Source organism: Urocampus carinirostris, chromosome 9 (assembly GCF_059441175.1).
Source record: "Urocampus carinirostris isolate Australia breed hairy pipefish chromosome 9, RoL_Ucar_1.0, whole genome shotgun sequence".
Lineage (NCBI taxonomy): Eukaryota > Metazoa > Chordata > Actinopteri > Syngnathiformes > Syngnathidae > Urocampus > Urocampus carinirostris.
The window spans coordinates 1,813,599-1,829,400 of NC_142357.1; the positions used below are offsets into that span (position 1 = coordinate 1,813,599).

The 15,802-nt window shown below is 39.0% G+C and overlaps 1 protein-coding gene across 1 annotated transcript in view; it reads left to right on the plus strand.

Moving 5' to 3' along the window:
• The window catches only part of abhd18 (abhydrolase domain containing 18), a 40,065-nt gene that overhangs the window by 20,201 nt on the left and 4,062 nt on the right, over window positions 1-15,802 (plus strand). The window contains exons 8-11 of the mRNA XM_088344138.1: window positions 1,825-1,914; window positions 3,778-3,879; window positions 3,963-4,201; window positions 10,345-10,481. Of these exons, the coding sequence (XP_088200264.1) occupies window positions 1,825-1,914; window positions 3,778-3,879; window positions 3,963-4,201; window positions 10,345-10,481 (568 nt within the window). The remainder of the gene's footprint in view (window positions 1-1,824; window positions 1,915-3,777; window positions 3,880-3,962; window positions 4,202-10,344; window positions 10,482-15,802) is intronic.

Here is a 15,802-nt window from a genome sequence, read left to right on the forward strand (position 1 = left end):
AGCGACAAATAAAACTCACAACACGGATGTGCAGTTAAAATGATCAGGCCAGCATTTATAAAAACACAACGCATACTAACGTTTTTGTTGTTGTTTGTGGTGGGTTCTCCTCTGACTAATTCAATAAAACTCAGTAAATTGAGTTAAAATATTTATAATTCGACAAAAACAAAACAATTTTAACTTTTTTTATGCGCAACAAATTTAAAGTCAGCAACTCAGAATTCATTAAAAATGCATATTGACCAATCAGAAGAGAAAAAGGCGTCTCGGAGGGAACTAGCTGTTGATTGGTTGGGAAGTAGGCTCCCTTCGTTCACTTCCCAGACCTGGCTCCCAACGAACACTCACACAAAGCCCGCAGCAACCTGTTCCCATAATAGCCTGTGTCTGATCTTACCTCTTCACAGAGTTGTTTGATAAAGGGATATATATATTGTGGTTTTTCGATCAGAAATGCAGGACAGCGAGTCAATATGCGGTGGACAGTCTGGCTTAAATTGGGACATGTGGTCACCTAGATCAGAGGTCGGGAACCTTTTTGACCCGAATAGCCAAAAAAAGCAAAATATTTAGATTTTTTTTTTTTTTTTGGGCACACCATATATTTCAAAACAAAATCCAACAAAACTGCAAAGACAAAAGATAATTCTTCTGCAAATTTAATTTCAATGCGTGACGTTTGACGATTTTGTAAAATTTATGAAATAATAATAATGCCACAGGTTTTGTCCCATATCAATCTAAATATACCACCTAAAATTGGTCTCCCTGCCGCAGTTAGGCTACATAAGTGTTAAGGCTCATTTTGGAATGGTTTCAAAACAATGTGTGGGCAATATTCTTTTGGAAAAATGTTACACAATACTGCAAGCAAGAAGGATACCAACTTATTTAGAGAGATATATAAGTGAATGCTTTCGTTATGTGTGAATAGCTCCGCCCATCTCTACTGCTTACCCCTAAAAATTGCTCTGAGTGCTTTTCTGGCTTTTATGAGTGTTTACAGTTTGTTCTGTGGGTTTTCATCATAAAGTGCCTCGCCAGTGAACATACATTTTTAAATAATCTTCAATACAAATGATTGATAGCAATGCACAGCCAAAACGGGGTCTGTTGGTGTGACACATTGACGGTAAACTGTAGTTCAGATTGTGCCGTATAGATACGACCCAACCAAATGGCATATTAGGCATGTGCAAAAATTATTTCCACACAACCTAAATTCGGAACAATACAAAAAGAGAACCAGACATCCAATTTTATCTCCGGTCCAGATGTACCATTGATAAGAGCTATATTGGGCTCGCAAGCCATTGGTTCCAGACCCCCGCCCTAAATAGAAAGCATCTTCTCTGCCTTCTGGTGCATTTGTGGGTCCAGAGTGTTTTGTTGACATGGCTTTTAAAGAAACTTGACATTGAAAAAGATTTGCGCGCACGTAATGTGAGTTCAATAAGCTGTTTTATGTGCGTGTACAACTCAGACCACAACTTCATTGACGCACTGGCTAAAAAAGGCAAGAAAGGGGTGGGGCGACTGTTTAGCCAATCAGAATGCAGAAGCCAATGCACAATGAAACTCCGCAAAAAAAAACAACCGTGTAAAGTAAAGTGGGATACAGCGAGGGATTACAGTAGCAGCATTCCTGGACGACATGTACATTAGGATAAAAGAGGAGTAATTGATATTATGCAAGCAAGTCATTCTTCTCCAGAATAAGGTAATATAAAATGTGAAGTCCAAATGAGAATATTTTCTTTACTTGTTCACGCATGCGGTTCTTACCTTTAACAACATTTTGAAACATTTGCGTCCCTCAAGATGTCATCTTTAGCCGTGACGAACTGGCCGAAGCCCATTCCACTGATTCCTTGTCTGTCATGGTCCACTGCCTCAAGTGTCTTCACCACGGTAATCTGCTCCTTCTTTTTTCTGAAGCACCACATAATAAATAATATCGTATTTTCCGGACTACTAGGCACACTGGATAATAAGGCCAACCTTTGAAAAAAAAAAAAACTATCCTGTGTGAAAGATTTCCACATGCAAGGCGCATGAAATTAAAAATAAGAGTTAGGGTTGCAAACAAAAAGGCACAAAATTGTATTTTATTTAAAATTAAAATTCTGGTTTCGCCACCAAAAATAAATGTATTCATAAACTGGTGTAATTTGTTGTAGCATTTCATTGTAATTATGTATTTCCAATTGCATGTATTTTCTGGTCGATAAAGCGCAATGAACTGCAAGGCGCACTGTCAATTTCATTGCAAACCTCGGGGCTTTAGGTATGCCTTATAGTCCGGAAAATACTGTATTAGAGGCTTGACTTCACCACTAAAAACATGGATCCATGATAAAATGTATTTTTAAAATAAAAATAAAAACTTTGAAGTCATCTGCCATATTTCAGGCTTAGAACTTGTCGATACAAAAACTTTTGTCACTAACGGTATACAATTACATTAGGAACCAACATTTGAAGAACAATTGTAAAAAGATCTAGCCAAATTTTTCTAATGTGCTAACAAATAAAAAAAATAAAAAGTAGGCGTTGCAAAAAAGATTGCCTCCTTTGAGTTAATAGTTTGAACAACCTCTTTCTGCTGCAATCACAGGCACAAGTCTCTTTATGGGTATGTATGTCTGTAAGTTTTGCACATCTTGAAACATAAATATTTGCCCATTCTTCCCTACTAAACAACTAGTTCTTTAAGGTTTGATAGTGATTGTTTGTGAAGAGCATTTTTCAGATCTTTCCACAAACGCTCGATCAGATTTAGGTCTGGACTTTGGCGTGGCCATTATAATACCTTCATATTATTAGTTTTATATAATTCCATTGTAGATTTTGCTTTATGTTTAGGGTCAATGTCCTGTCGGAAGGTGAACATGCGCACCATTCTCAGGTCTCTTGCAGAATTGCAGACTCCCAAAAAATGTTTGCCCTGTGTTTGGCTCCATCCATCTTCCCCTCAACTCTTAGCGATCATCCCAGACCTTGCCGAAGAAAAGCAACTGCAGAGCATGATGCTGCCAACACAGTGGAGATAGTGTTAGGTTGATTTGCAGTCCTATGCCAAATGTCATGCTTTGCATTCAGCCAAAAAAGTTTAAATTTAGACTTATCGAACCACAGCACCCTGTTCCACATGTTATGTATGTCTCCTATGTTGCTTTTGGCAAACGCCAAAAGGGACCTTTTTATGGTATTCTTTCAGAAAGGGTATTCTTCTTGCCATTCAGAGTACGACTAATAGTTGTCTTATGTACAGATTGTCCCACCTCAGCTGTGTATGCTTGCTGGTCATCCAATGTGATCGTAGGCCTCTCTTTTGCTTCTTCGATTATTGTTTTCCTTCTTTGGGTCGAAAGTTTAAAGGGAAGGCTAGGTCTTGGTAGGTTAGCAATTGTTTTATGCTCTTTCCATTTTGACATTATTGCTCACACATTACAAACAAATGCACTTTCTTTGTCATTGTTAGTCATGTAGGTTGACATTGGATCATTAAGTCAGCAGGGAACATTGGAAAGTCAGTTGGTTAAGCTGAAAGAGCAGGCTGTACTTCACGATTGTTCCTCACATGGTTTTCTTTGAAAATATTTTCATTTTCCCAGCTTTAAGTTTCAAGCCTGAAATGTGCCAAAATGACAAGAAAAGTTCTTAGGATATCAATACCTTTCGTAGGCACTGTATTGGGATTGTGTAACATCAAAATATATATTTTTTTTTTGAGAAAAATACTTTATTTTTGTGTCTTCGCTGTCTCCACAGGGGGTTTTAAGTAAAGCAGTGAATTGGTCAGAGCTGGAGAAGCAATATGCCATCAATTCTGTCTATGAGGAAGAGATCATTAAACTGTTGGAGTATTGTGGGGTTTGTTGACATTTAATTTTTTACTTCATAAGAACTCTCAAATTTGAGGGCTTCATATTGTTACATTTTTTTCCATATTTTAGGCTGACTCATTCAAGATGGCTCAAGAGTTTATAAAACATTCTTCAGGCAGAGTGAATTCTTTAAAGCACTTGATCCACCGGCCTACAGAAGAGGGCGTACCACAGGGCCTCTACTCGAGGGTAGGACAGAAAATAGCGATTGGGTCCAACCTGTGGATCGGACAATCTGTGATTGGGGACAAAGCAGACACGTTATTATCTGTGGACAACACCAAGACAAGTTTAAACCTTTTACCAAGGTGAGAATTTGTAGCTGCGTAGTATTATAATCAGGGATGGGAGGGCTGAAAATGTAATCCAATACAAGTTACTTGTTCAAAAATTTAATCAGTAACGGAATCCAGGTACCATAATATTGCATTCATGTTACTTGATTACTATCATTAATTACTTTTGTATTACTCCAATATCAAATATGCTAAAAAAAAAAAAAGATCAAAGAAACTAAATATAACTATGTTTATTGAATTCTGTTCAAGATAAATGAAAAATGCAACCTTGATAAGGAAATGGAGGAAACTATGGTCCTGTAGTTTCTTGTAGTCCTATGGAAAAGTGCTTAAATTGTACCACATAGTATAGTTTATTAAGCAAAAATAAAACTACCTTTCACATGGCAGACAAGATATGCTCTGTTTTACTTCACATTAAAAGCACATTAAGAACCGAAGTCAAGTGACATTTATTTGTATAGCCCTTAATCACAAAATGTCTGCACAGGCCACAATAACATTTTCCCTTGATCTGAAACTTTCTAAATTTACAACCAACCCTGGGATGTGTTTTGTTAAACTTGTACTTGTTTGAAGGGTTTACAGTTTGAACAGATTTATTGACACTGATAACAGAAAACAAACAGGGCATGGGCATGTTCTGCATTAAATGGAAATCGAAATGGACAGCATTTGCCGTCGCGTCAATTGAAGGCTCAGCATCTTGATTTTTCACGTGTGGTTGACTGAGTCAATTTAACTCTAGAAGCGGCTCTGCGTTTTGGTGATTTACTGTATCAGATAGATGAAAACTGCACGCGTTGCTTACAATTCGAACCATTTTGACAGAGCTAGAAGTAAAGCAGCTGAGTCCTGCCATGGCCGGGCATTATGCCGGCGGGCGGAAACATAACTGCGTACGATTCTTGTTCAAAGATGTAGGAATGTCAAGACTTGATTTTATGAACAAGTTTCTTGAAAAAATTCTGAAGTTTAAACCGGAGGAGTTACATTGCGTCATAAGCTTGCCTTCTGGCAAAGGCTTTGATGTAAGTTTTGTAACGGCGGCTCTTTATCAAGAGTTTTGGAATCGCTTCGAGGGGGTGAGGCCCCAGTTTTCTGGATTTACAGTGGAGGAGTTGACTGATAATGCTAGCAATATAGTCATTGTCAGGATGTTTAATGAAGTGGTGAATGCTGATGACATCTGTTATTGGTTGAGTAGATATTGCTCGATAAAAGGCCAGGCTATGAAGGTGAGGGATGAGAAAAACGTTTGGACTTGTGCCTGGAGGATACCCATCCAGCAATGGCAAGATCCTCAGGGGTTTCTGGGACTGAAACACCTACCGTCGATGATAGTCCTGGGGGAAAACCGTGGCGTTATCCACTATCAAGGACAACCGAAACTCTGTCGCAAATGTGGTGAGCATGGGCATCTGGCTGAGGTTTGTGATCGATTTTTTTGTGGAAAGTGCAGGACAATTGGACATTCCTTTGAGGAATGCAGAAAATGCAATCTCTGTGGAGAAACAAACCACCTCTATAGGAACTGCCCGAAATCGTTTGCTAACAAGTTGAAAGCTAGGAAGGCAGTTAACAAAGGCAACAAAGACAATTAAATGATGCCAGACAACATAGATAATGAAATGAATAAATGTAACAAAGACAATGAAATGAATAAAGATAACAAAGACAATGAAATGAATAAAGTTATGGAAATACCAAATGAAAATGAACAAGAAATGAATAAAGTTATGGAAATACCCAATGAGAATGAACAGGTAATGAATAAAGTTATGGAAATACCGAATGAAGATGCCAAACCTCTTAACTATCTTCAGATTTACAAGGCTGTCCATTCATTTCAGATTGACTGGTGTCCTCCTTTGTCTGATGCAAGTGCCTTTGATTCAAAGTGTTTATTGTCATATGCACAGTAAAGAACCACTATTCCCTGCACAATGAAATTCTTACTTTGCTGTCTACACAGTTGCCAGCGTAATAAATCCAAGAAACTATATACATGTATACATAAAAGAATATTACAAATATCAAAAAGATAAAAATACAAGATTACCTCAAGACGAGTTAAGGCAATAAGATAAAAATAAGATAAAACACAGTTGAAAGTTACTGTGGTGCACGAATAGTCCAAGTACCTCAGATCATCTTCCTCTCTCCATCTCACTATTTCCCCTGCCCGCCTCAGCTCAATGGGGAGAGGAGCTTTCAGCCGCTCTACCCCCCCAGCTCTGGAACTTATTGCCGCCTGACCTCCAAAATTCTGCAACCCTGTCCACCTTCAAATCCCGACTCAAAACTCACCTCTTCAGACTTGCCTATTTTTTATCATATGCCTCACACACCGCCCCTTTAAAGTATAATGTGTTTTATTGGCTATTTATTACTTTCTTGTTTTACTCTTCGTTTAGCTCTTTAGTGTTACCTGTGGTGTTCCGCAGGGTTCTGTACTTGGCCCCCTTCTTTTCAGCATTTACATGCTTCCATTAGGTGATATTATTGGCAAGTATAATATCAGTTTCAATTACTACGTAGATGACACTCAACTATATCTTCCGATGGAGGAATCTGCCACACTAAACTGTGGACATTTGGAGGCCTGCCTCACTGAGATAAAAGAATGGATCTCACTCAACTTCTTGCGCCTTAACTCTGAAAAGACCGAAATACTAGTTATTGGTCCATCTAAATGCCGTGACTTGTTCTCAAAAACAGCTCTGAACATTGACAAATGTAATATACTCCAGGGTGACTCAGTCAAAAATGTAGGTGTCATAAATGACCTCAAATTCGCCCTATGCTGTCTCAGTCGGATGCGGAGATTATAATTCATGCGTTTGTTACCTCCCGTCTCGATTACTGTAATGCACTACTCTCCGCTCTCCCGAAGTCCAAAATCAAGAGCCTTCAGCTAGTACAAAATGCTGCAGCGAGGCTTTTAACTAAGACAAGAAAGTTGGACCACATTACCCCGATTTTAGCTAACCTGCATTGGCTCCCTGTTAGTTTAAGATGTGATTTTAAGGTTCTGTTGGTAGTATACAAAATCATGCATGGACTTGCTCCCTCATATCTTTCAGATTTAATTTCCCCCTATGTTCCGGTCTGTAGCCTTCGCTCGGAAAATGCTGGTCTACTAGTGATCCCAAGAGCCAAGAAGAGATCCGCAGGTTCGAGAGCATTCTCCATTCGGGCCTCGGTGCTGTGGAATGCTCTTCCCCCTGAGATTCGATCTGCAACCTCAGTGGAAATGTTTAAATCCAAGCTTAAAACACACTTCTATTCTATAGCACAGGGGTGGCGAACAAGTTTGAAACAAAGAGCCGAATTTTTTAACTGTGAGAGTCAAAGAGCCACACCACCATGGCAGTCAGTTATGTGTCCGGAAAAAAAAACAAATATGTCAAATTAATTTCAAAATATTATTTATTATTTGTTATTAACTCTGATGGATTCAAGTGTGTTTTAAGAGGGGAAAAAAAACCTAAACATGAAATGAGGCAAAGAGCCACAGTATATAGAAAATATGATGAGGCCAAGAGCCGCATTCTTATTGGCTCTAGAGCCGCGTGTTCGCCACCCCTGCTATAGCATATGAATAACCTATATTTTATGTTGACATGGAAAGGGGATGGTGTCAGAATAGTCTGTGATGTGCACGCCCAGGTACTTAAAGCTGCTCACCCGCTCTTATTCTTGCTCCCTGATTAATAGTGGTTGATGAGGTCTCCTCCTCTTCCTCATGTCCACTATCATCTCCTTTGTCTTGTTCGTATTAAGGGTGAGGTTGTTGTCCTCGCACCATGTCACCAGACTCGCCACTTCCCTCCTGTAGGCCGCTTCGTCCCCCACAGTAATGTAACCTATCAATGCAGTGTTGTCGGTAAACTTCAGGATGATGTTGTCTTTGTTGGAGGCGATGCAGTCGTCTGTAAAGAGGGTGTAGAGGATTGGGCTGAGGACACATCCCTGTGGAGTTCCTATGTTGGTGGTGATGCTGGCCGATGTCCTATTTCCAATTCTGATGGACTGGGGTCTGCCAGTTAGAAAGTCCAGGAGCTAGTCGCAGAGGGTGGGGGGCAAACTGATTGTGGATAGTTTGTGGGTGAGTTTATGGAGGATGACCATGTTGAAGGCGGAGCTGTAATCTTCAAAAAGCATCCTGATGTAGGAGTCTTTGTTTTCCAGGTGGGACAGAGAATTATGAAAAACAGTTGTGATTGCAACAACACAGTTTACATTTTATATGCGTATGATGACTATGTACGTTTGGCTTACTTATTAATAACAGAATAAATGCGTAAATAGTGCTTCTAACTATACATCAGATCAGATGATGTTGACTTAATATTTGATTAATCACTTCAATGAACTAATGAATCTGGCTTAGGCTTACTTGTGTATTTAACTTTTTTTCTTCAAATCACTACACCACTGGTAAAAAAAAAGGACCAGCATTATCATTATGCTCCGCACCATTTCACACTAAAAGTTAACTGACAAGATTTTACGCTCTGTTCTGACAGGTCATAACCACTGTGGCTTTCCCATCATTGGGGCGGCAGTAGCTCAGGAGGTAGAGCGATCGTTTTAGGATTAAGGGATCCCAGTTCGAATCCCGGCTTGTCCGTGTTACATGCCGAAGTGTCCTTGGGTAAGACACTGAAACCCCAATACCCCCAATAAGCAGGTTAGCGCCTTACATGGCTGCACAGATCAAGGCTGCTATTGGGAAATGTGAAGCACAATGTAAAGCACTATGGGAAGTCATTGACTTGAAAAGCCCTATATAAATGCACATCATTTCATTTCATTTCATTAATCTGGTAGCTACTGAGGACAAAAGTTTCTGTCTATACATCAAATGAGAATTTGGTTGTCTTGATGCAAAGAATCATGTGTGCTGACTTAGAATTGCTTCAACACTGAGACAATGGTCCTGTCTCCAACATAAGTTTTTATTAACAAAAGTAACCTTCCTGCGTAGACTACTAACCTGCTCGTTATGCTTTTTCACCATTGACGCAGCAATTTGGGTAACTCTTTGCCCAAGGATACTTGTCATGTGGGAATATGGAAAATACTTGAATACCAGCAAAGAGTTTTTGTCTAATAAAGCACTGAAAATATTTTTCAGAGGTAGTAATTGGATAAGTATCAACGGGTATGCTGGGTATCGAAAGATAACTTAAGCTAACATAAGCGGTTTTCGCTGTAATTGTTTCTTTAAATTAGAAGTAGAGTCCATGGATAATAACAGCAATTTCACAGCTAGAAAGCATAACTTGCAATGTACTGTGATGTTGTTCCCCTTTCAGCTAGATGAACAACATAGTGATGACATTTTCACCCCGTAAAGGCAAACCAAGTGTTTTTGTGGTACACGAGTGTTTTGTGTGACCCTTATTTTTCTCTTTCTCTCAAGTGTCATTCGGAAATTATGATAGACACATTTTGTCTACTCTTATAAATATAATCTTTAAAAATACACTTAGTTTTAACAAATATACCTGTTATTTGATTACGCCTTTTTTTGTAACTAATGGGATACAATTACATTTTCTTGGTATCCAAATTACGTGATTCCTTAGCAGGGTTGGGTAGGGTTACTTTAACTGGATTACTTTCAATTACTTTTGGATTACTCCAATACCAAATATGCTAATAAAAGACAAAATAAACTAAATATGAATAAAATTATGACTCACAACACGTGGTAAGCTTTCTCTCCTGGCTTTGATCTCCGGCAAAACTAACATAGAATGCGACAGAAACAAAATGAAAATAAATCCAAACAGCTTGCCAACATCATTTTTGCCGTTCCATGTGTTCCGTTACTCCCCAAGCCTGCACAAAGTTTAGTAATTTTATTCATATTTAGTTTTTGTCTTTTATTAGCATATTTGGTATTGGAGTAATCCAAAAATAACTAAAAGTAATCAAGTTAAAGTAACCCTACCCAACCCTGTTCCTTAGCATGTATTCCGTTTCTCCTCAAGGCTGATTCTAATTTCAGACATACCCTTAACAAGTTGCTTTTTTTACTGCAGTCTCATAGTGTTTATTCTCTTTATCGTCTCTTTTGTCACAAATACCCACCGGTTTGCCTTTAATTGACTCAATAATGCCACTCTTACTTTTTTCAGTGACTTTCAAGCAAACAAATCACTGACGGGGACAAAGACCAGTTCAGCCCAAAAATTTCGTCCGTCATTGCACAGCGAGTCCATAAGCTTCATGAAAGGAGTAATGGACGAGTGCACACACATGGCCAACTTTTCTGGTTAGTGTAGACACTCCACATTCCTAGTTCTGGTGTCGAGCTAAATTCATGTAAATCCTAACTGAGAAATTTCATATCCTCTTCTATCAGTGTTGGGCGCGTTACTGAAAAACAGTTATAAGTTACAGTTACTACGTATTGGACCCAAAAAACACATTTTCTCTGGAATTGCAAAAAAACTAAAATCCTTCAGATTGGTTGAGCATGATTTTTCCAACACAACCGGTGTTCCACATGGATGGTTGGCTTGACATTATTAACGGTGCAATTGTCCAGCATGTGGGTTATGTCAAAGGCATACCAGTTCCTTGCCTCATGGAGCCTCAAAACAAGTTCCTATTCATCACACAAGGAGACCTCAAAGTAAGCTCTCAAGGAAAAAAGTATAAAACAGAAATTTGAAATGCAATGGTGAGAAAACCAATCTATACAGAAATTTAGGCAAACGATCACTATATTTGTGTAGATAATTATCTGAGAGCGCACTCACACCCAGGCAGTCGTCGGCAACATAAAATGTTGAAGAGCCATTTTAGAACAAAACAAAACAAAAAAACATATTTGTCTAGAGCTGCCAACAAATAAAAGCCTTATATGCAGTGAAGAAAATGAGTATTTGAACACCCTGCTATTTTGATATTTCTCCTACTTAGAATTTATGGAGGGGTCTGAAATTTTCTTCGTAAGTGCATGTCCACAGTGAGATAACTAAGAAGAGAAATCCATAAATCACAATTCATGCATTTTTAAACACTTTATTTGTGTGTGTGTATAGAATTCTGGTAATAAAAGACCTGTTAGTCCGCCCATTAGAAGTCCAACTGCACTCCATGTATCATCCTGATTCAGATGCACCTGTTTGAGGTTCTTAGCTGATAAAGACACCTGTCCACCCCATACAATCAGTAGGACATTGACTTGTAACATAGCAAAGAGCTGTCCTAAGACACCAGAGACAAAATTGTACACCTCCACAAGGATGGAATGGACTACGGAGTGATTGACAAGCAGCTTGGTGACAAAAGGTCCACTGTTAGAGCCATCATTATAAAATGGAAGAAGCTAAACATGACGGTCAATCTCAACCGCAGTGGAGCCCCATGCAGGACATCACCTCGTGGGGTCTCAATGATTCTAAGAAAGGTGAGGAATCACAACAGGAGTTGGTCAATGACCTGAAAAGAGCTGGGACCAAGGTTACTGTAGGTAAAACACTAAGATGTCGTGATTTGAAATCAAACATGGCAGAAAAGGTTCTCCTACATAAACCAGCACATGTCAAGGTCCATCTTAAGTTTGCATATGACCATTCGGATGATACAGAGGAGTCATGGGAGAAAGTTATGTGGTCAGATGAGACCAAAACAGAACTTTTTGATCATATTTCCACTGTGTTTGGTGGAAGAAGAATGACTAGTATAATCCGAAGAACACCATACCTACTCTGAAGCATGGGGGTGGTAGCATCATGCTTTGGGGGTGTTTTTCTGCACATGGGACAGGATGAGTACACTGCATTAAAGAGAGGATGATTGGGGCTGTGTATTGTGAGATTTTAGGGAACAACCTCCTTCCCTCAGTCAGAGCATTGAAGATGGGTAGTGGCCGGGTCGCCCAACACGACAACAACCCGATGCACACAGCCAGGAAAACCAAGGAATGGCTCAGTGAGAAGCATTTCAAGGTTCTAGCATGGCCAAGCCAGTCTCCAGACCTGAACCCAATCGATAATATTTGGAGGGAGCTCAAACTCCGTGTTTCTCAGCGACAGCCCAGAAACCTGACTGATCTAGAGAAGATCTGTGTAGAACACAGGTGTCAAACTGGCGGCCCGCGGGCCAGATCAGGCTCGCTAAGGGATTGAATCCGGCCCGCGAGACAACACTCAGAGAAGCGCAAGATAAAAACAAGCTGCAGGTTGAAATATGTCAACTCAATGTTGCTAAAGAATGGTGGTTCTCACAAAGACACTGCACTTGTATTTATTTCTCTCTCTCTCTCTCTCTCTCTTTCCACTCCTTTTCTCCCACTCTCTTTCTCTTTCACTCTGTGTCTCTCTTTTTCTCTTCCTTTGTTGCTCTTTATCTCTTTCTCTCTCTGTCTTTTTAACTTATTTTGCTCTAATTTCCTTTTCTCTCTTTTCTCTTTCTCTCTTCCTATCTTTTGTGCTTTCTTTTCTCTTTAATCTCCTTCTGTCTTTCTATTTCTCTTTAGATTTCTTTCTTCCTCTCCCTTTCTTTCCCCCTCTCTCATGACTTCTCTTTTTATCTCTTTTGTTTCTCAGGCTCTCCCCCTCTCTCTCTTTCTTTATCCCCCATCTTTCTCTTATTTCTTTATCTCTCTTTTTCTTTCTCTTTGATCTACTGGTCCGGCCCCCAACAGAATGTTTGTTCTATCGTGTGGCCCCCGAGTTAAAATGAGTTTGACACCCCTGGTGTAGAAGATTGGGCCAAGATCCCTTCTTCAGTGTGTTCAAACCTGGTGAAAATCTACAGGAAACGTTTGACCGCTAATAGCAAACAAAGGGTACGGTACCAAATATTAACATTCATTTTCTCAGGTGTTTGAATACTTATTTGCAGATATAGCACACAAATAAATCGTTACAAAAAATCATGCATTGTGGTTTCTGGATTTTTCTTTTTAGTTTATCTCTCTCACAGTGGAACACATGATGAAAATTTCAGACCCCTACATGATTTCTAAGTTGGAGGGATATCAAAATAGTGTGTTCAAATACTTATTTTCTTCACTGTGTAAGCCTTATAATGAATGCAACACATTATGTAAGTATCTATAATAACAATATAAGTAATAATAGCCTACTATCAAAATAAATAAAATGGATGCAGGGCATCCTTTGGAAAATGATGCTCCACATAACTATTCTTTTCTAGAAACTTTATAATATTGACAAATTACATTGTTTCACTGCTTTAACAGAATTAAAGAAATCAAATTTTGAGGTCATGGTTATTTTGGGGATTTAAAAAAAAAAAATCAAAATGGAAAATGTAGTACGTGTCCCTTATCTGGGCAACCAAAAGAGTGCAATAAAACACAGCATTCGTTTATAAAAATAAAACAGTAGCCTTTTGAAAAGCGAGCTATCTAGCTATCTATCTACACTGGTTATATGCCTCGACAGGGGTGACCGACAGCAAGACAAACACGTACAAAAACAAAGAAACGCTAAATAAAATTACATTAATACAGTTTGATTGTTTTATTTTAATCTTTTTACCTTTGGGGTCCATGGCCGATCTCCTCCATTTCTGGTAACTCTTCAAGATGTTTTCTATTTTTTTCTGCGCGTGGTGTTTTGCAAAAATATTACAAAAAATTGAGCACACTTTTGCCCTAAATTTTGTGTTCACATTTTCCCTATTGATTTTTTGTTAGTTGTTGTTTATCTGTAAGCCATGCCCTCCTCCCATGCACTGCTTATCATTCACTACTGGTGACAAAAAAACAAATGTGTGCATATACGCTGAGTCTCTGATTTTAGTATTTTATTTTATAGTTGTAAATTCTGCTTACATGTGAGCATTGTTCCCTCTAATTTTCCACAGGCCTGAGCGTTCACACAAAGTCGGTGAGCAACGCTTGAAACAACAGTGAGCAACCATAATCCAAAGTGTGGCAAGATAATTAATTTTTAAACATGTCCAAAACTTGACATCAAGTTACATTTTGCTGAGTTTCCGGCAATGCAAAATTATTTTTCCCTTTTGAATGAATTGACCCATGTACTATTGCAAAGGTTGTACGGCCTACAAACGTCGTTTGTTCTTACAATTCTTTCACAACATATCCATTTCTTTTTATTTCCTGATATATTTTGTCGCATAATATTAACATTTTGGAGGGCTTATTTAGTCGAATGTAAGATACAGAACTGTACTTAATCGCATTTTTTAGTGGAAGTACAATGTTGGCAACAAGATTCACTTGATATAATTGGAAATTATTCGTATGCAACACAAACTTTTTCTTCTTTTTTCCGTGTTTTTTTCTACTTTTTTTTTAAATTCTTTTAAAAAGAATCTCATTGTGTTTAATTTTTCCGAGCTGTTACTTTTTTCTTTTGGTTCTCTATTTACTTTTTTCCGACATTTTTCTCTTTTTTTTTCTGCCTTTTTTCTAAATTTTTCCTTCTTTTTTTCTCTTCCTTTTGTTTCTTTTAACTACTTTTTCATTTTGGTATTTTTTTCTTTTTTGTTCTATTCCCCCCTTCCTTTAAGTCATTTTGTGCATAATTTTAAATAATATTTGGTCATGTTGGGATTAAAGAAGAAAAAACAACCTGAAGAGCCGTTTAGGACCCGAAAGAGCTGGTTCCTTTTAGTGAGCCGAGCCGAAGAAGCCGGTTTTCGTCAAACTCTACTAACTTACTCAACTTCGTTCTACTTCAACTCGACTTCAAAATACCACATTTAGGACACAACGTCAGGGGAACCCGTGTATTTTTACCTTCATGCACTGTAACTTTGACTTAAGTCGCTTCTTAATTTGTAATTTTGAGCCCTCATTTTTGTGCGCCGGCTAGATTTTCTTGTGCTCTGAGAATGTGCGAGCAGTGCGCAATTCCGCACACGCGCAGCTTAGAGGGAACACTGCATGTGAGTATATATGGTAGGCTGCCCATGTATATGAGGAGAAATTCAGCGTTTTCATACTCTGTACTTGAGACGGCGCCACCATTGCTGTAGTTAGTTGGATTTTCTAGGAAAATATAAACACTGTTCAGTAAATGTCTCTACCGGATTGAGGGATGTACGTGACAATGCAAGTGAGGCAACAGTATTCATCAATCAGAGGACACTATAATAAGTAATCTGCCTTGATAAAACAGCAGACCAACAGAGTCACGTACTAACTAGTAACAAAAGTCGAGATACAGTGGGACCTCGCTACTTCGCGGTTCCACGTTCGCGGGTTCAGAGCTTCGCGGCTGTAAAATAATAATAATAATAAAATTATATTTTTATATATATATATATATATATATATATATGGGGCAGCACGGCGGCGCAGTGGTTAGCGCATGTGCGGCACAGTTCATGTCTTGGGAACCTCCTGCGTGGGTTCAAATCCAGCTCCAGACTTCCTGTGCAGTTTGTATGTTCTCCCCGTGCTTGCGTGGGTTTCCTCCGGGCACTCCGGTTTCCTCCCACATTCCAAAAACATGCATTTCAGGTGAATTGGCCGGTCCAAATTGTCCCTAGGTTTGGATGAGCGAGTGAGTTGTCTGTCCCCGTGTGCCCTGCGATTGGCTGGCAACCAGTTCAGGGTGTCCCCTGCCCACTGCCCGATGATTG